The sequence below is a fragment of the Rattus norvegicus genome, chromosome 3 (assembly GCF_021556685.1).
Source record: "Rattus norvegicus strain SHRSP/BbbUtx chromosome 3, alternate assembly SHRSP_T2T, whole genome shotgun sequence".
NCBI classification, from domain to species: Eukaryota; Metazoa; Chordata; class Mammalia; order Rodentia; family Muridae; genus Rattus; species Rattus norvegicus.
Window position 1 is genome coordinate 146,487,691 of NC_141536.1, and position 20,624 is coordinate 146,508,314.

At 42.9% G+C, this 20,624-nt stretch overlaps 2 protein-coding genes across 7 annotated transcripts in view; one reads left to right on the forward strand and one right to left on the reverse strand.

Moving 5' to 3' along the window:
- Nucleotides 1-1,932, reverse strand: part of Tti1 (TELO2 interacting protein 1) — a 43,752-nt gene extending 41,820 nt beyond the window's left edge. For 2 of the 3 annotated variants that reach the window (XM_087653937.1, XM_087653939.1), the window contains exon 1: nt 1,876-1,914. The gene's annotated coding sequence lies outside the window, so the exon portion shown is untranslated. 3 annotated transcript variants of the gene reach the window in all.
- A 54-nt stretch (nt 1,933-1,986) lies between these two features.
- Rprd1b (regulation of nuclear pre-mRNA domain containing 1B) overlaps nt 1,987-20,624 on the forward strand; it is a 46,332-nt gene continuing 27,694 nt past the window's right edge. For 3 of the 4 annotated variants that reach the window (XM_087652344.1, XM_087652343.1, XM_087652345.1), the window contains exons 1-3: nt 1,987-2,553; nt 9,329-9,458; nt 16,498-16,631. In XM_087652344.1, the coding sequence (XP_087508470.1) occupies nt 2,403-2,553; nt 9,329-9,458; nt 16,498-16,631 (415 nt within the window). In that variant the 5' untranslated portion in view covers nt 1,987-2,402. 4 annotated transcript variants of the gene reach the window in all.

A 20,624-nucleotide genomic window follows, 5' to 3' on the forward strand; every position in this document is an offset into this window, starting at 1 on the left:
ACTGCCCGTTCAGAGAACACTAAACTCTTACTTATACCTATTTGTGCCCATGTGACACGGTCCCTCCATACTCTTCTGGCTTTATGTCTAACTACCCTTCTGATTTCTATCACTCTGGTAAAACCATCTTTTCAAGTCCTCAAAATTGCAAACAAAGGTTTGAAGTTGGTTTTCTCACTACCTGGAAAGACAGCGTTGGCAAGCAACCAAATGTTACTTTACCCTCTGGGAAGGGCATATAGCATACAGAATATACTCCTATGTGACCAACTTATATTTTTTCAAGCCCATGCATTCTCTACCCACTTGGCTTCCTGGATTTTTATACAAATCACCTTTTGATTCATTTTATACTTGCATGCCCATTTTTTTCTCTTCTCTAGAAGGCAAGCTTCCAAGGACAGGGACAGCTTGTCTGTTTGCCCAGAACAGTGCTTCAGACACAGATGCTCAGAAATTATGAAGGAACCTTTGGGTAATACGTGAAGAATTTGGGATCAGGAGACCTTAACTGAATTCTAGTTTTGCCATTTCCTGGCTATGCCTGAGCAGCTCTGGATAGGTTACTCACTCCCAGTCATGTGTTCTCATTACCAAACGGTTCCCACGCCAGAGCATCGTTGTTAAGGACTGGAATTTAGAAATAGTAACATGCTGGATACATAGACTCAGTACAAGGAAGGGTACTCAGAACATGACAGTTACTCAGTACTCAGCAACTGTTTAGATGCGGTCTCAAAAGCCCTAGGCCCCCCAGACACACACACACCCACACCTGTTTTTTTAAAGGCAGGGTCTTAAAAGCTGGTCTGGAATTTACTACACAGACCAGGCTGGCCTGGAACTCTCAGAAACCCACCTGCCTCTGCCTCCCAAGAGTTAGAATTAAAGGTGTGCACCATCATACATATATCATTACAAGGTGTTGACTTGTGCATTAATTCACTCAATCGGCTATGAACTCAGCTTTGATCCCAGATGCTGGGAAACACTGAGATACAGTCTCTTCATTCAGATCTTAGCTATGTGAGCTTGGGAACTCCACACCTCTGTAACCTTCTGTTTCCTCGACTGTTAAAGCGTGAGAAAATAATACCTACTTCAAAGCTTTGAAAAGTGTCTAGCACACAGAAATGTTCTCACTAGACTATCTATGATCATGATGTGAAGGGTGAAGGGTCAAAGCACTTATATTAGGAACAGAGAAGTGAAGAAAACCAGGCATCAACTATAGGAATGTCTATAGGAGGGGCCCACATCTAAGAAGTTCAACAATGGTCAGGAAAGTTGTAGGTGTGTGTCTTGGGGGGGGGGGGTGAACGCACAGAGAGATGTCAGGTGTCCCGCTCAACCACTTTCCAGCTTATTCTTTTGAGACTGAGTCTTTCACTGAACCTGGAGTTAAGCAGGCATCTAGCAAGCTCCAGCGATCTTCCTGTCTCAGTCCCAGAGTACTGAAGTTACAGACCAGGCCACCAACTTGGGCTATTTAATGATGGGAACTCAGATATCCTGATTCTTGCATAACAAGCACTATTACTCTTGAAGTCATTACACCCCTCAAAAAAGGGGGTTTTCAGTCGAGGCCAGTAGACGGCGCAGTTCCATCAGGTGAGAAAAGGGGCATCTCTTCTGAAGACAGAACAGGAACCAAGCTGGGGGGGCCTGCAAAGGGTTCGTGTCTTTAATAGAACTAGAGGAGCGCGGGAAGGGGGGGAGGGATCAAGCACGGAGGGAGGTGTGGCTTAAGCGAGCCAGCAGCGACGCAGCTCTTCCCACACCCAGGTCCCGCGCTTCCTGCCTCAGTGTCCCCTAAGGATTCGCTTCTGGACGCTCCTAAACGGCTAAGCTCCCTCACACTCCCGCCACTCTTACCTCGTCTTCCAGTCTTTCCCCCACTCTCCCGCCTCCAGCACCCTAGACGGAAATGACGAAAAAGTAGTGCGTCGCGCCGCGCCAGAAAGGTTCTGCGGGAGCGGGAAAAAGGGTTCCGGTGAGGCTCACTGCGCCGGCGCGCGGGCGCGAGTGGTTAAAGCGCTTTTCGGTGTTCGAGGACCTGGATTTATTCTCTCGGCCTGTTCGGTTCGAAGTCCTCTCAACAAGGCCCAAGGAGAGTGCTGCCTCCTAAGGGTCGTTTTCCTCCGGCTGCGAACCTCTCGGCGCCCGGCGGTGGCCCTTGCCCTTTGACCCCGTGGCGGCGGGGTGAGAGGTCGGGTGGCCATCTTGTGGCGGCGGCGCGGGCGGCTGTTACTGCGGAGACCTGTCCCCTCCCCCCACCTGGTACCCCTAGCTGTCTGTCAGTCGGCGGAGAGCCGTGCAGCCTGTCAGCGGAGGCCTGGGCTGAGTGCGGTCGCTTTCCCCGACTCATCGGGCGGCCCAGGCCGTTCCTTACCACCGCCACCATGTCCTCCTTCTCAGAGTCGGCGTTGGAAAAGAAGCTCTCAGAGCTGAGCAACTCTCAGCAGAGTGTGCAGACCCTATCCCTGTGGCTCATCCACCACCGCAAGCACGCAGGACCCATCGTCTCCGTGTGGCACCGCGAGCTCCGCAAAGGTGATCACCCCCACCCCTGGGCTCTCCCATGGGTGTGCACTCTCATCCACTTTCCCACACCCCTCTAGTTTCTTAATTAAGCCTTGCTTTGCAGGCCTGGGTCTCTGATTGAGGTTCTGAGATTGGAAACTGATATTTTATTTCTTGGAGAGGGAAACTGAGGCCCAGTAAGGCATGTGATATTCGTCTGAGGTTCCAAGGGTGCAAATGCCCAGACTTGAAGTTATTAAGCTGCTTTCCTCTTCAGGCTCCCCTTCACACTTTACGACAATTGTTTTTTGTTTTATTTTGTTTTAAATCGTGGCTGTGCTTGGAGCTGGGAGCCTAGTATTGGGCATTTGGAATAAGATCCAGCCGTCTCTGGTCAGACTGCCTACATTGAGACCTGGCCCAAACGTGTTCTAACTAAGTGATACTGGGAACGTTTCTTCATATCCCTGTGCCTGTGTATTCTAATCTGTAAAACTGACACAAACTTACCTGTCCTTACAAAGCCTTGACCCCATGTTAGTTACTATCCATAGACTTCAGAACAGGCCGGTAAATTGGGTAGCTTTCTGCACTAAATTCAGACTCTGAGAATCTGACATTCACAGAGCTCTACCTGTTTCTTGCCAGGCCCTGTGTTAGATGCAGGTTGTTTCTGGTCACTGTCTGGAAGTTAAGCCTGTCTTTGTCACTTATCCTAACAGCTTAACCTTTATGTCCTTTATGTTTCCTTATATAGAAAACGGAGAGGATGGTAGTTTATGTTACTATGGCTTTATCATGTGCCACTGTCTTTATGCAGGTTGCTTTTGTTTTTGCTTCAGTACAGAACCTTACTATTTAGCCTTTACTGGCCTGGAACTCCCTATGTAGACCAGGCTGGCCTCCAACTCAGACCTGCTTCTGCCTCCCAAATGCTGGGATTAGTAGCTTGTGCCACTATACTGGGTGGTTCTTTTGTTGTTCTTTTTTGGTTTTTTGTTTTGTTTTTTAATTCTTGAGGCCTTTTGAAGTAGGAATTTTACAGATGGGGAAAACACAGGGCTCAACAAAGCAGATTCTGGTAAGAAGCCAGGATAATCCAGTAAGCATTTTAGTGTGCTGTGGGCACAGTGCAGGTTTTCAGTAGAAGTGGTAAGTTAAGACTGTTGAATGCCCAGTGTACAGCTTGGTCTTTGCCTTCAGGTTGCTACATCCTGGTGTGGAGCAGCAGGTAGGTACAGTGCTAACTCACACTGTGCTGGGTTCCTTAGCAGAAGACTGAAGAGTCGAAGCTTAGTGGAAGTAACTTTATGAGCGTCTCTGCCCTCTGTTGTAGATGAGGAAACCGAAGTGGAGAATGGTTTAGTCAAAGTCTTCGAACTGAAGAAGACGCATGGCAGGCAGCAAACTCCAGGTTTATTCAGGAGACTGCACTCTAGGTTTCTTGCAGAGCCTCCCAGTTATGGTTTGCTCTACTGACATAGGAATCCCTTCAGCCCTCTGGGGCAGCTAGGTAGAGCATAGCTGCAGCATGTGGAGACATGAGAAAACTATCGGTGACCTTAGTTGAATTCCCTTCAGCAGAGTCTCTTGATCATCTTGAAATTGTTAGCCCATCCCAGACTTCTTTTGTGAAGCCTTCTTTGTTAGTTCCTCACCTTACCCTATTTGAGTTCCTGAAAAATAGCCATTTAGAGAGGCTCCTTTATCAATAATCTTATCTCATGGGCCTTACATAGCAAGTAGGCTGGCGTTCTTATCCCCATTTCACAGTAGATAAAGATGCAGCAAGATGTGGCTTGTCCAGAGGTCTAAACTGGGATTGGACCCAGGGAGGACTGATACCAGACTTAATGCTTTTTCAAGTTCCTGGTGCTTTAATGGTGTTTATTGGAGGAGTTTTCCTCCACTGTATTCTCTGCCGTCCCATCCCACCACTTGCCTTACCTCAGTGTAGTTACATCTCTCTAGGTTTGTTTATCTGTCGTGAAGTAACAGTTAGTTTAGTAGTGTGGTTGTCCCTCTGATGTTTTCAGGTTTGAGTAGAGGAAGGACCTTATTGGCACTGGTTTAACTATCTGTGGCAATTGCTGTTCTGTGCCTCTGTTCTCCACAAGGCAGCTCATAGGTTATTTCTGGTGAAACAAACCAATTCAAGCCAGATTAAATTGGGAAGCTGCTCTTGGGCGATTTGGCTTTGGACCTGGGACAAGGGACTGAGATGCATATTTTACATATCAAAGCAGACCTGGCTTCCAGATTCTCCCAGCATCCCTTAGTCCCTACCTGGCATACCCTGCCCCCAACCCTGAACTTTCCAGCCCAGGGTCTGGTCTGCCCTTCCCCTAGAGGCTCTTCCCGATTAATCCAGACATTTTAGTTTCTTTCTCCTCTTCTCTCAGCTTGAGCACCCTTTCTCCACACCCCCTGCATCCATAGCGACTTCCACAGCCTTCCTTGGGGCCAGTGAATTTGTCCACTGGACAGCGGCTTTCCAATAAACCAGCCTTTAATATATTCTCATCTGGCTTAAACTGACTCATTTCACCAGCAGAGAAATAACCTGTCCTCAGTCACTATCTACATGTGGCTATTGGACATTTAAAATGATGACAAAGAATAAATATAATTGAAGATCCAGTTTTATTATCTCAATTAAGTGGTGACTGGCCACCATGGCTGATGGCTACCAGATTGAATCTCGCAGAACTAGAGTTCTTACTCAAGCTCTGAAATGCGTATTCATCTCCTGTCCAGCTTCCCTTGTAAACTGATAGTACCCCTATATTAAAATAGAAAAGGGTTTTGTACTCTGACACTGAAAATGACTAGCCCCTTGCGAGTTAGCTTACCCTGAGTGGGTTTTTTTTTTTTTTTTTTTTTTTTTTTTTTTTTTTTTTTGGTTCTTTTTTTCGGAGCTGGGGACCGAACCCAGGGCCTTGAGCTTCTTAGGCAAGCGCTCTACCACTGAGCTAAACCCCCAACCCCTTACCCTGAGTTTTTAAAAATGGCCATTTGTGGGGCTGGGGATTTAGCTCAGTGGTAGAGCGCTTGCCTAGGAAGCGCAAGGCCCTGGGTTCGGTCCCCAGCTCCGAAAAAAAGAACCAAAAAAAAAAAAAAAATGGCCATTTGTGCCTATGAAGTTTTCCTTGTCTTAAACATTATCCCTGTCTTTGAGTTATCACTAACACTTACAAAAATTATTTCCTCTCATTTAGGAGTTGCTTCTTTTTTTAATGTGTTATTTTCTTTCCACTTTCTAGGAATAATTACTTAGTCCTTTTAGATTGTAAGTAGAACCTCTTTCCTTTATGGAATAGTTGGGTATTACAGTGCTATTAGCTGCTTGCTCTATCTATCTATCTATCTATCTATCTATCTATCTATCTATCTATCTATCTAATTTTGAGACAGGGTCTTACTATGTAATTCTGGCTGTCCTGGGACTTGCTACATTGACCATACTGGCTTCAAACTCCCAGAGGCCTACCTGTCCTTGCCTCCCAAATGCTAGGATTAAAGGTGTGTGTGGCTAAGATGAATTTTTTTAATGTTTGTTGTTACTGTGGCCACAATGTAGGTAAATAGTTCCTTTTTCCAGAATACTTTGTAGTCTTTCTCTTCACATCAACATTTTTGATTAGCCAGTTTTTTAAACTTTACTCAGCCAGGAGTCAGGAAGATATATTTTGTCATATATCACCCAGAGTTGGAGTAGTGAGACCTGTGTACTGTGTGTTGGCTGTGTCATAGTTTGTCTACACACAGGGTACTTATATTTCTATTTTAGGGTGCCTAATATAATTTAGGCCAGAAGAAGGCATTGGATCACTTGGAACTGTAGTTAATAGGTAATTGTGAGCTGCCATGTAGGTGCTTGGAGCCACAGTTTGGTCCTCTGGAAAAGAGCCAGTCTCCTCTTTTTCTGAGATAGTCTCACTGTGTAGCCTTGGCTTGCTGGGAACTACAGAGAGAGAGAGAGAGAGAGAGAGAGAGAGAGAGAGAGAGAGAGAGAGAGAGAGAGACCTGTCTTCCTCTGCCTCTCAAGTGCTGTGATCAAAGGCTTATGTCAAGCCCAGCTGTAGGAGTGAGTTATTATTTTTTTAATCAAAATAATAGTGTGTTATTATTTCTTTAAAAATTCTGAGAGGAAAAGCTGTAGTAAACCTGATATGAGTGGCCACAGCATACATGCTGAGTTTTGGGTTATGTAATTAGGTGCCTATGAGAACTAAGACCTTTTAATATGTTTAAGTAGAGTACTATATTCCTCTTTTCTATTTTCATTCTTCATTTTATTTTAATTCATGTGACATTTTAATTGCATCATTTTAAAAATTAGTTCTTTAGATTATAATATAATCGTGATTTTCCCCTTCTCTTTCCTCCCTTCAATCTTTCCCATATACCCCTTCTATCTCTTTCAAATTCATTCCCTCTTTTTTTTATTAATTGTTGTTACATATCTATATGTGTATACATATATATTTTTAAATATAACCTGAACAGTCTCTATAATGTTACTTGTATGTCTGTTTTCAGGGCTGAGCAGGTTGACCATTTGGTATTGGATAAACAATTGGTGTGTTCTTCCCTGGGGAAGACTGTTTCTCCCACTCATGGCATTCTTTAGTTGCCAGTAGTTCTTTGTGTAAGGTTGAGGATGGGTGGGCTTTCCTCTGTCCGGGTTAGCCTATCTATTTTGTCCTTAGTCAGCTCGGCGTGTTGGTGAGACTGTGAGTGTAGCTTCCAGCTCTTAGGATCTTTCCACCCTTTCTCCTGATCCCTGAGCCTTGGGTGCAAGTGTTGTTTTGTAGATGTAGTCCTTGACACTGGACTCCACAACTACATTTGATTGATTGTGGTTTTGTGTAATGTAATGGTCTCCATCTATTGCAAAAGAAAGGTTTTGTTTTGTTTTGTTTTTTCTTTTGAGGCGAGTGAGGACTACACTTGTCAGGCCCTGGAGAAGGATGTTCACCTATAGGAGTGTTCTTAACTGCTGAATCATCTCTCCAGTCTTTTGCTGTAATGCTGAATTTGTAACATTGTATCAACCATTGATACTTTTATCTTGACTTTTTTTTTTTTTTTGAGACAGTCTTAATATGTTGCTCTGACTGCCTTAGAACTTGCTAGCACAATGTAGACTAGGCTAGCCTCAAACTCATAGATATCTACCTGCCGCTGCCTTCCCAGTGTTGGGATCAAAGGCATGCACCACCATACCTGGCATTGTCTTGCTTTTGAATAATCATTAAGTTTCTCACAATCAGGTTCTTACTGGATGGCTAATGAATGTAGTTCAGTATCTCCCTGTCTAAATATGCAGGCAGGCAGATTGAGACCTGACTCAAAACAAAACAAAACAAAAATCTACAATATGCTTTAAAAACCCTGTTTTTAGTTTGGCTAAATCTTCTGCCTGCTGTGCTTTTCAAAAGTTTTTTTTGGGAGGTTAGGGATTTAGCTCAGTGGTAGAGCGCTTGCCTAGCAAACGCGAGGCCCTGGGTTCGGTCCCCAGCTCCTAAAAAGAAAAGAAAAAAAAAAGTTTTTTTTTTCCTTTTTTCTTTTCTTTCTTTTTCTTTTTTTTGAGAGCAGTGGAGCAAGAACTAGGTACACAGTTGTGTAAAATTGGCATAAATACTGCTAGAGTTTTTATATAGCATTGAAGAAAACTTAATGTTTTGAAACATTTTATTATATTCATATTTATTTCTTTTAAAAGATAACCGGGACCAAAAAATGATAGTGATAGAACTTTAGGGCTGAGAACTTATGTGCATAGAAGCCAGAAAATTCAGTAATGTTCCCCCAAGCAACTGTAATTCAGGTGTATTACACAAGCTTTTATGATTTAATATATGGTACCATATAGAGTAATAGAAAACAGTACATATTGTATGTGAAACAAAGAAGAATTATGGGTTTTGTAGGAGCTGTAATTTTGTATATTCTGATTTGAGTGTATATAAATTTTCAACAATAGTATAGCATTTCTGCATGTTTGTGATTGAGATAAACATTCATTGGTGTATCTAGAGAATCTTCTGGACTGTAAGACAGTGTCACTGGCTGACTATGGTTATTAGCATCTCAAAGAAAGATTCCCAGTTGAGAGCGTCATTTGCAAGATATCCTTCAAAGTTGAATCCTAACTCCCGTGCTCACTCTAGAATGTTCGGTGATGAAGATTGTGTTTGAAGTAGACTTCCTCATAGTATAGTAAATGTGCACCTGGCTTAGCATTTAGATTGACAGGTTATCTTTACGACTTGTGTTTTTAACTATCTTTATTTTTGATGCCAATTAGTTACCTTGGTTAAAGTAACACAGTAACTTTTTCTTCCAAAATTGTATTCCCACATGTGCAAGTTAGACTTGAAAGGACTCCTTTATTTCATTCCATTGTTTTATTCAGACACTTACTTGACTCTCTGAGGTACACTCACATTGGTGTGTGTCTGCATTTGCTTGCTGTATGCAGGTACATATGTGTGTGGAGTCTAGAAGTTAATGTTTAGTCCCTATCCACCTTATAAACCAGGGTAGGACCTCTCATGTAAACCTAGAGCTCACCAATGTAGGGGAGCTGGCTGCCAGCTTGCTCCAGGGATCGACCTCCACCTTGCACTTTACTTGGGTGCTAGGGACACAGATTTCAGTCTTCATGTTTGTGTGACAAGTACCTGCCTGCTAAGCCATCTTCTCACACCTACTGCTCTTTAGAACTATCCTAACAATCACTCATTAGAATTTTCTGCTGTAAGTTAAATTGTTCTTTCTTCTTTTTTTTTTTCCCCAGCCAAATCAAATAGAAAGCTTACTTTTCTCTACTTAGCAAATGATGTCATCCAAAACAGTAAAAGGAAAGGACCTGAGTTCACGAGAGAATTTGAATCTGTCCTTGTGGATGCTTTTTCTCATGTTGCCAGGTATGTTTTCTATTGGGGGCTTTTACATTTCCATCTTTTTGTTATGTTGTTCTTGTGATATCCTTTGCAAATGGACAACGTTGTACTCTACAGAGTGCTGTGAAGACCAAATTATGCTTTTATGCTTTTCTAGGCTCTTAACTATCATGTCAGATCTGTAAACATTTTGAAACACTAAAGAGATTTATTCTGGTACCAGAAACACGTCTTTTTCCTCTGAATTCACCCACTGGATTTCTTTTTCGGATAGCTTCTGTGGCTGAGTTGTCTCATTAGTTCCTGATCAAAACCCAGAGTGAGTAGTTCACAGGAGCGCTTTAGTGATGTCTCTTCAATGGCAGAAATTGGTTCCTGAGACTTTTTATTTCCCCCTCAACTTCTAGTTTGCTAAAAATAGTAGTCATTACTACCACTACAAAAATAGTCATATAACGTGTGGAAAAGTAGATGTTTGAGCTGCATTGTTGTAAATCTGCAACTCAAGCTGCAGAGTGCTGCACCTTGGAGCACACAGGTACCTGGGTAGAAAGCTCACGCCTGCTAAACTTCCATATCACTCAGGCTTGTTTGCCCATCTTGTTGTAGGTGAGTTAGGTTCCGGGAGAAGTTAGTGGGCTTTTTGTTTGTTCGTTTTTGTTTTGGGTCCTTTTTTTTTTTTTTTTTGACTGTTATGCTCATAAGTATGCACAAAAATACACAGATCTTTGCAAAAGAAACCATGAAGCGTGAAAATGAGACTGGTGCATTAAACAAAAAAATGTTCTAGAGTCTAAGAAGGTATGCGTGGAAAGGTAGGCCTTCTGTAGGATTTGAAGTCAGTATTCCTCGAAGGATTTGAAATGTTTAAAGGAATAAAATTAGTAGTCCAAAATGTTAAAAACACATTGAGCTTCTGAAGCTGGAGGTTTTTGCTTGTACATGTGGTGCTGGCTTCTGATGAACATGGACACTGAAGTAGCAGAAAGTATTAGTAACTTGAAGAAAATTACTGAATCTCCAAACAGCGGTAAGCTGAGAGCAGCTGTCTGAAATTGGAGTCTGGGATTTGTTGTTTCGATAAGGTTTAGCCGTGTGCCTTAGACACTGGTCTGTCTCATGTGAGTAGCCTTGGATGTGAAAGTTACGTTATTGAGCCCAAGCTTCCCATCTAGTTAAAAGGCAGGGAGCTTCTTAGAGACCTGCTCCATGTTTTCCTCATTAGTTTTCATGTCCTATACTGCAGGCAGGGAAAGCATGCCTTTTTCTAGCTCTCAGGCCATTTACATGTAGTGCTCACATGCAGCCTCCAGGTCAAGGAGTGCACTCAGATAGTCTCTCGCAGGGTGTTCCAAGGTGTAGTAGCATTGCAGTCTCTTCTGGTACTGAGCAGGGCTTAGTAAAGATTCTTTGATTCAATTAGGATAATTGTGACTAACAGGAAAAAGATCTGACTTAAGGGTACTATCCCCGCACTTTAGGGATAATAAACTGACACTTTTATAATCTTCACTGTTCTAAATTAGAAAAGGATAAGTAGAAAGGACTCGAAGGTGGATACCAAGGTTCAGAGGGCTTGCCTAGCATGTGGGCACGTCTTAAAACTATACAGAAGCCAGGCATAGTAACACACTCTTGTAATTCCAGCACTCAGGCCAGCCCAGGCTATGTAGCAAAACCTTGTCACAAAGAAAACAAAGAAATGTAAACAGGAGACGTTGGGGGAACATCTGGGTACACTCTACCTGGCGTTTCCCATCTCCTGTGTCCTAGTCTGTTTGAGGTCTACTTTGGAGGCTTTGTTTCTAGGTTTCTTCCCTTTACCCTGTCATTAGAACAGAAAGTACAATAGCTACTTTAATACTATTGTACCTCATCAACCAAAAGTAATTTAGTAAGTGTTCTTGGTGTGCTTTTGCTGTGACCAGATGGTGAACAAAGGTAGCTGACCCATTAATTCTCGAATTGATTATCTATCTATCTATCTATCTATCTATCTATCTATCTATCTATCTATCTATCTATATATATATATATATTTCCCCCCCAGCGCTGAGGACTGAACCCAGGGCCTTACCACTGAGCTAAATCCCCAACCCCTGATTATCAATATTTTTATGATGCTTCTCTACTTTCATCCCCAAGCCAAAAAACCAAAGCTTTGGATTCAGAGAAAGCACAGTGCTCATCGGGCACATTTGATTTAAGTAGTGGTTTAAATAACTAGACTATGAACGTGCCATCCTTACGAGTACCTTGTTTTCTTTAAAGTTTGAAGGTAGTTACATATTCATTATTCAACATGTGTTTGTCCTATGCCACACACTAATCCGGAGCTTGGGAACAGCAAGGAAGAAGACAGATAAGAACGGTGAAGTGAACAAGACACTTTTGAATGATATGGGCACAGTTAAGAAGAATAGTATCCTAGGATGAGCTCCTCCAGGCATCGTGAGTAAGGAGGTGACATTCGAGAACCGAAGGTAGAAATGATCAGGACATCTTAAAATGAGCCGGATGAAATGGATATGGGAAACATAGTGAGCTGTGGCCCCAGATGAGATCAGAGAGAGGCAGAAGGGAGCCGTTCCATATTCCCTGGACTCTATTCTGACAGGATGCCAGTCAAGAACTGTAAGCCAGGGGTTGAAAAGACTCCTATAGACAATATAAAAAGCCCAGGTAAAATCAGAGAAAACACAACAGAAAACAGAACCTAACCACATAACTCAGATTTTCCCCTCAATCCATTTGCTAACTGTGCTACCATTGACAGTTCATGAAAACTTTAACCATTCGTAAAGTCATGGGTAGGCACTTTTGGTAAAATTACCTAAAAAAGTGAGCTGCATTATCTCTTTTTAGTCAACGATTCTAACGTATGATAAGGCGATAAGCATTATCTTTTTATTATATTGTAGAGAAAGTTTTTATTTTTATTTGTTTTGTTTGTTTGTGGTTTATGGAGATAGAGTTTCTCTGTATAGCCCTGGCTGTTCTGGAACTCTGTAGACAGGCTGGCCTGGAACTCAGAGATCTGCCTGCTTTTGCCTCCCAAGTACTGGGTCTAAAGGTGTGCACTACCACCGCCTAGCAAATTATTATTCTTTAAAGGCTTCTATTAGGTTGAAGAGATGACTCAGTGGGTAAAGGTCAGGCTAGCTGAATCAGCAATCTCAGGGTACAATTGAAAGACCCTGTCTCAGTATGTAAGGTGGAGGACAGCACACACACGCACGCACATGCACATGTACACGCACACTCGCAAACCATATATATGAAAGGCTAGTGTAGAGAATGGGTTGTGAAAGGCAGGGAAGCCTACGTTCAGAAGGAGTGTTGCTGTTGTGTTGGCTAAGATGAGATCGGTTAAAACATTGCCATGAGAAGGCTCTCTCCATTTATTGAATGCTTATTTTTGTAGTCGGGGTCTTCTCCCTTGTAAAATGTCCATGATTTCTTGAAATGAAATGGGAGCTGGTATTGAGGGAAGAGAGAAAATTTTGGTATAACTGATGGCTGATCTCAATTGAAGACTAGGGAAAAGATTTGATGGAGAAAATGATTTTTGTTTTGTTTTAGCCATGTTAAGTTTGAGGTGGTTGGTTAGATGTTCCAAGGGGGTAATTATGGATGGCCACGTGGGTAAACTAGTTTAAAGTTCACAGAAGCTTTAATTTTTCTTATTTTATGTATATGGGCATTATGTCTGCATGTGTGCCTATTATGACCACACGTGTGCCTAGTACCTACAGAGACCATATAGGGAGGGCATCAGGTTTCCTGGACTAGAGTTCCAGGCAGTTGTGAATGCTGTGGGTCCTGGGAATCAAACCTGGGTCCTCTAAGCAGTGGCAAGGGCTATAATTGCTGAGCCATTCCCAGGACTCCACCCCCCTTAATTTCTTCTAAAAAAGTTTAAAATTTCATTTGTGTGTATACACACTCATGTGCATGTACATGTGCTACAGCAAGCACACAGATCTGAGGACAGTTTCCAGAAGTCAGTTCACTCCTTCCACCATGTTTGCCCCAGGGATTAAACTCAGGTTGTCAGGCTTGGTGGCCTTAATTTCTGATTCTAGACTTAATTTCTTGAGTGGTAAACCAGGAGTCGTTGCCAAATACATAATAATTCCTTGTTGTTTGGGGGTCTTCATAACTTCTCCCAGTGGGTAACTTCCTAGGAGGTCTCACGGCTGTTAGGATTTACTGCACCCAAGGATACAGAAAAATCAGCAAAGGGAAAATGTGCATGGGTAAAAACTGTGACAGGAGCTGAGAAGAGACTCTCACCCAGAGCCTTCTCTGAGATTTGTGGAAGGCACTTCTGCGACTATTCCTGCAGAGTAAGTAGGCATTCACTTGGAACCATGTTGTTCACACAAGTGAGACACCCAGATCATTAGGGAATGAAGCAGTATCCTGAACCTACTCCCACTCTCACCCCATCTCCAGGTTCGCTCCTGTCTTAGCTTTCTGTCACTGTGAAAGAACAGAAATGCCAAAGAGACATAGGGGATTAAGGATCTGTCTGGGCTGCAGGGTGTGAAGGTTCATGCTGCCAGCTGCCCTTCTTTAGGGCTGCAGGGGGGCGGAGCATCCCAGCAGGGAGCATGTGATGGAGCCCTCTTGATGACTTAATAGCAAATATTTTTGCAATACTTTTTCATTTAGGCGGTTTCGTATTCACATATTTATTTATTTTTTGTTTTGGAGACAGGTTTTTATGTAGCCCAGGCTGGCCTTAAAAGAATTTGTGTGGCCAGGAATGACTTTGAATGGATTCTCCAGCCCTCCCCAGCCCTTGAGTCCTGGGATTACAGGCATGTAGCACCATGCCCAGTTTATGCAGTTCTGGGGATCACACTCAGGGCTTTGTACATGCTAGGCAAGCACTCTGCCAAGTGATCTACATTCCCCACCTCAAGAACTCTCAAGGTAGAATGAAGTCCATGTAACCTCAAAAGGTAGTGACCCTTCTTTTGTCAAACTGCTTTTCTGCTCTAGCCACATCTCATTTTAGGTGCCAAAGTGACTTCTACTTCACCACAGTGCCTTCCTTCAAAACTGGTTAGTTTAGTTAATTTGTGACTTGAATTACTTTGATATGGAAAAGTTGGAAGTCAAGTATATTTATATAAAATTTTTAAAAATTTATTAAAAAAAATTGATTAACCAATATGGTATTTGTAGGGGGAAAGCAAGCTCCTTCTGTCGGGAAGTTGCATTCAGATGGGAAGAGTGACAAGTGTTCTATGCAGCAAGTTGAGGGAGGCGTTGTGTGAAACGAAATGAAGGCAGAGCAAGAAGTGCAGGGACTGTGGGTCTGCTGCTGGAGAGAGGGGCAGGACAGGGCCACCTGAGGCATAACTGACTTCAGGCTCTAGGCCTGGCCACCAGAGTGGATGGGTGAGGTTAGCCTGGAGGGCTTTGTAAGGATTTTGTCTGTTCTGAGAAGAGTGGAAAGAAACACGAGATGTCTTCCCACAGCAGCTAGAATTACATTATTCAAACTGGAGAGTAGGCTGTAGGAGGGCAAGGCTGGAAGCTGGGGGGGGGCAGTAATGAGGCTATCGGAGAAGCCAGTGGAAACGGCTGCCCCTTGAGCCAGGTTGTTGGCAGAGGAGAGGGTGAGAGTAGCTCCTTTCTGCACACACTGTGAAGAGTTAGAGTGTCTTAGCATAAACCCCAGAGTGCTTGCTTATAGCTGAACTCTTTAAAATATAACAGAAGGGTTTCCTGTTTCCCTAGGACTTACTGCTGAGTTGAAAAAAAATTAACTTATGCATTTCCTGGCTTAGTACTTTGATCTCAGTTTGGTGGACTTGCTACTTGTAATTTATAAGTAGGACACTTGACCAGACCAGGCTGAGTATTAGCATAAGTGTCACAGAAGTGTTGTCAGTGCTGAGGGTGGGTAGAGTGCCTGTCTGTCAATTTGGTATTCTTAGTAAAGATATTTGACTTCAACTCTAAAATGTGGAGGTCTTTTCCCTTTCCCTTTTTGGCATAGTCTTATATATCTGAGCCTGGCCTCAAACTCACTGAAACTGAGGATACAAGACCTTGAATTTCTGATACTCTTACCTTCACTTCCCCAGTGCTTTGGGTGCAGTGTTGGGGATTGAACCCAGAGCTAGGGCAAGTATTTTGCCAACTGAGCTATAGCTCAGGTCTCTCTTTTTTTAAGAGTTACGTTTCAATTATTTAATTTTTTTGGGGAAGAGAAATGGCCTATTTTAGAGGTCATTGAAAAACTTGTAGGAATTGTTTCTCTTCTTTTACCATGTGGTCCAGGTATGAAAATCAGGTTGTCAGTCTTGGAGGCAGGCTTATTTACTAGCTGAGCCATCTTGTGAGCCTCAAGGTGTCCCTCCTTAAGGTGCTCAGTGTTAAGATATTGGCTGTTATGCGGCCTTACTAAACAGACAGTGCCTGGGAGCACAGGTGGCAGGGCCTCTCTTCAGAAAGTCTTGTCCTGCATGTCTGCTGCCGCCTCATGTGTTAACAGAGAACTCAGACTAAGTCCAGTGTTAAAGCCATTGTGAAGTTGTTATGGTTGGGACGCTTTTGGCACATACATATTGTTTGCACATATTTGTGCATGTAGAAGTGTGGAATGTTACTGTAGTGCATTTAAACACCTGTGCTTTTAAAATCTTAAGGTTTGGCTAATTTTAACTTCCAGTATATGTCTAGGATTGTGTTTAAATTGATTCCTTCTAAAAAGCCAAGTTGTCAAAATCAACATGGTCAATTTTGTTTTGTTTTGTTTTGTTTTCTGTCCGTTAAAACCAGTCATAGCGGCTTTTCCCTGTTCCTACCACCTTGCAAAGGAGAAAAAGACTCTTTGGTTCATTGGATGCCTCTTCCTGGCTCACCCCCGGAGGAGTGTAGTTTCTCTCCAGACTGAGCATCCACGAAGCACAGGATGTACCACATTGTTGTTTTAAGTGTGTAAATCATTTTGGCAGTTGTTGTTTTTAAGTAAATCTGTCTTAATTAAAAACAAAAAAATTAAGCTTATATTTATATATATCTTTTCATCTTTTCTGGGCAGAGAGGCAGATGAAGGCTGTAAAAAACCTTTAGAAAGATTGCTGAACATCTGGCAAGAACGAAGTGTGTATGGCGGCGAGTTCATACAGCAGCTGAAGCTGTCTATGGAGGACTCCAAGAGCCCTCCCCCCAAAGGTAGAAACATCACCACATGTTTACAGCTCTTGGTCTTTGCTACTCCCAGCCCCACGTGAAAAGCTGCAGTGGGGGCTGCTGTGGCTGCTGTGATCCACCAGCCGCTTTATGACTTCAGAGGGATGCTCCTGAGCGATGGTGAGAACTTATGCAGTGTTGGAAGCGCCCAGGCCTGGTTCTTTTGCTCATGATGCCATGCTCGCACTCCTCACTTTCTGTGTGTTTTTCATGGCCCCCTTGCTCTTTCAGCAACTGTCCTTGTGCAGGAAAAGGAATAACCAAGTCCTTTAGAAATGTGGTTGACTAAAGAGTACCTCATCCGGGCTCTGACATTGACCACAGCAGGGCCTTGGATAAGTCCCTTGCTCTTTTAGAACTCAGCTTTATTAATAATAAATCTGGTTTTATATACTTTGATGACTATCAGATTTTTGTCTATATTGATTTCCATCTTTACTGAACTCAGGGTATCTTTGCGAAGTACATATGTAAATTTTAAAGTTTGTGTTATTTATTTCTTTAAAGGGTAAGTTCAAATGTTTGGTTTTTCAGTCTCTGGTTAGCCCTGGGTTACTCCTAGCTGACATGACATCTTTCTAAACTGTCACCCTGTTCAGACTCTGTCTCTACTTACTGCTAAGGAGCGAGTCTGAGTACTAGGTACTAACCATTTGAGATGCCTTTCTGATTTAAACTAGGCCACCTTGAGATTCTTCTTCCAGCCCGTCCCTGGTGGTGCTCCTGGCTCTTTGGCCAGGCTGTTTCTCAGTGTCCTTTGGAGGCTTTGCCAGCTCTCGTTCTCTGCACATGTGCACGTCTTTGTAGCCTGTCCCTCTCACTGTGGCAGTGCATTCTTAAAGGTTGCCACTCGGCTCCCAAGCCTTCCTTGCTGTGGGCCATGCAGCCATCCCCTCCTGTTCTCTGGTACTGTGTACACACTTCTGCTGTCCAGCCTCCCAGGACTAGCACAGGTGACAGTGCCTGCTTCCAACCCTTTGCTTGTTCTCTTCACAGTCTTTTCCCGACAGCTAACATTGCATACACTTTACAGTAAATGGAAGAGGCTTTCTAAGAAAGTGCTTTGGGGCTTCAGGCCATTGTTGTTTTACTTAAAGCTGCTAAAAAATGCTCCTGAAAAGCAAGCTGTTTCTTGCTTTGGGTTCTGCTAGTGACAGCATTGTGACCTTTGGGAATTTCACTCTTACAGTTTTGAGAAAATATCCAGCATTTTTGTCTGTACCCTACTCATTCAGTAGTGCCTGGGGCAAGCAGGGAATCTCTTGCCTTAAAGGAAGCTTGAAGCCTATGTTGGAATGTGTGTTCAGGCCTTGCTACACGTGTATGTGGGGCTGTGCTAGATGCTTTGGAAGAGTACAGAGGAGTAAAAAACAACTGTGCTCCACAGGGAGCCATCCCAGATGTGGGCAGTGTTGGAAGTGGCTCCTTTGGGGTTTGGATTTTGTTTGCAGGTTAGTAGTGACATGTGCTGGTGTCATTTGTCTAAAGATTGTTCTTCTTCCCCTTTATCTTTTAAAGTCAGACACCCAACAGGCTCCCTGGGTATTCTGATCTTGGCAGCTCACTCTGGTCTTCTCAGGACCTAGATGATCAAAATCATTTATACCATTCTTTCAAATACCTATGACTTCCCAAAAGGTTCATTTCCAAATCTAAATAGTTCTTTTATATTGCAGTATTGATTCGAGGGTAATTCATTATCTTCAGGCAACTTGTAGAGTTTGCCTTTACAATAAGAGATTTTTCGGAACTTTAAAAAATATTTCTATTTGTTTATTTTATTAATTAAATTTTTCATTACGTATATATGAACTGGAGTTATAGACAGTTGTGAGCTGCGATGTGGATAATAGTAACAGAGCCTGGGTCCTCTGCAAGAGTAGCCAGTGCTTTTCCCACTTCACATCCTAGTCACTGCCCCTTCTGGTCTCACTGGGACAGCCAGTTCTCTTAACCACTAAGCTACCTCTTCAGTTCCACACACTGTTTTATTTTGCTCTCATGTTCATATCTGATGAACCCCTTTTGTGTGAGTTTTGCTGTAGTGGCTAAGTATGTGCAGGTCATACCACATGCCACATTAAGCAGCTACTGTGCACACAGTTCTGTGAGGTTCACATGGAGACCATATGCTAGCGGGTTTTCTACTTCATATACTGATCTTTGCATTTCAGAACTAAAAGTGACCATGTAAATGGGAACTATGCAAAAAAGAACTTGCTCCATGTAGAAAATCGCAGTTCTGCGCCCCTTTTTTTGTCAGCTAAAATGCTGGCTACAAATGTATAATGAACAGAAAAAGACAGTAAAACTAAGAGTTGCTTTTATGCACAGTAATACATTCCTGAAGTTCTAGGACTCAGGAGACAGAGACAGGAGGATTGCTAGCTTGAGACCAGCCTGAGCCAGCTTAAGCTGCAGAGGAAAGGTCCTCTCACCATAAACCATTATCTAGGATGAAGCTGAGTAAAAGGCTAAGCCTGGAAGGGCAAGACCCTAAATGCCAATCTTAGCACTAGAGAAAAACAGAAAATAGAAATGTTGAAATAAAGTAATTTTCCCTGTAACAAAATATATGGAGAGAAATTTGAGCTGTCTTAAAGTACTAAGAGAGTTCCTTTTTATTTTTAATAGTTTTTGAAGGCTGGGGCTTTCACAAAGGACTTCACGTGTGTCAGCCAAGTGTTCTGCCAGTGAGCTAGCATCCTCTTTTTACTTTTATTTATTTACTCTTTACTTTACTTTGAGGCAGGGCTTGCTGTGTAGTCCTGACTAGCCTCAGACCCACAATTGTCTCCAGCGTCTGTCCAGCTGAGACGCGGCTTTGTCACTAGACACACCCTGAGAGTTGCTGTGCTGTCAAGTGTTTCTGTGGGGTCACTTCCGCCATCATCCCCTCTCTTCACTTTTGCTGCCAACTTGGCATCACCAGGCTCCTCTGCGGCGTCTGCCTCTCCGCTCCTCTTCGTGCCTTTCAGATTCGGACCCACCATGGCTTCTGTTATAGCTTCTTTGTTGTGCTTTCATTTTTATGGCCAATTCTCTACTTACTATTGTTATGAAATGTCAGATGGTTTCTGTCACTGAGAAATGGGATGGCACAGCTGAGGAACTGATGTGCCTGTCATTGATAGACATTGCAGAAGGAGAGAGATTGGTTATTGATTTGTGATTTGGGAACTGAAATATTAGAAAAATCACTTCATCCCAGGCTCAGAGTTAACAGTGAGACCTGAAGTGTGCTGCTGAGTGAACCTGAGAGAGCTGTTCTCTGCAATAGCATTGTGGGAAACAAAGGCAGCCTCCATCGTAAATGTGGCTGCCTAGTTTCTCCTCTCCAACAAGCAAAAAAAAAAAAAAAAAAAAAATTGATGCTATTGCCTGGCCTTCCTGTCACAACTTAGCTAATTAGTGTGTAAGATAGAAAACAGGAGCTCCATCCTTGGTTCCAGGTGAGACGAGAGTGAACGTGTGCACACCTTCCTGGCGAGTTACATGCAACAAGTTCCAAGGGGGGTGCCTGGTGCCCCCTTTAACAGATAACTGTGTCTGCGTACAGCCCGAGTCGTGGCGAAGCTGTCACGCCAGAGAGCCGTTTAGCCTCCCTGGTCCTGTTCCTCTTGAAACGCTCTGTTAAAACTGTTGGAAAGATGATGGTAAAGAAGCCATTGCAATGCCCTGCACATATTTGGTGTCTAACATTTCTGTTAAATGCAGATTTATCATTTAGATTTATTTCCCTCAGTTGTTTGTGCTTGTTTTGTGTTGCCCAATGTGATGCCATAGAAATGATTTTAGAATTAGCACATCTATCATGATCATGTAAAGGCACAGGGGACAGATAATAAAGAATGCAGCTTGCCAGCCTCAGAAGTAGTTAACTCTAGAATGGAAATGTAAATAATTTCTTCCAGTAGTACAATCACATTTCTCAGTAATAGGTTTGGGGTTTTCATTTTTATAATAAAATTAGGT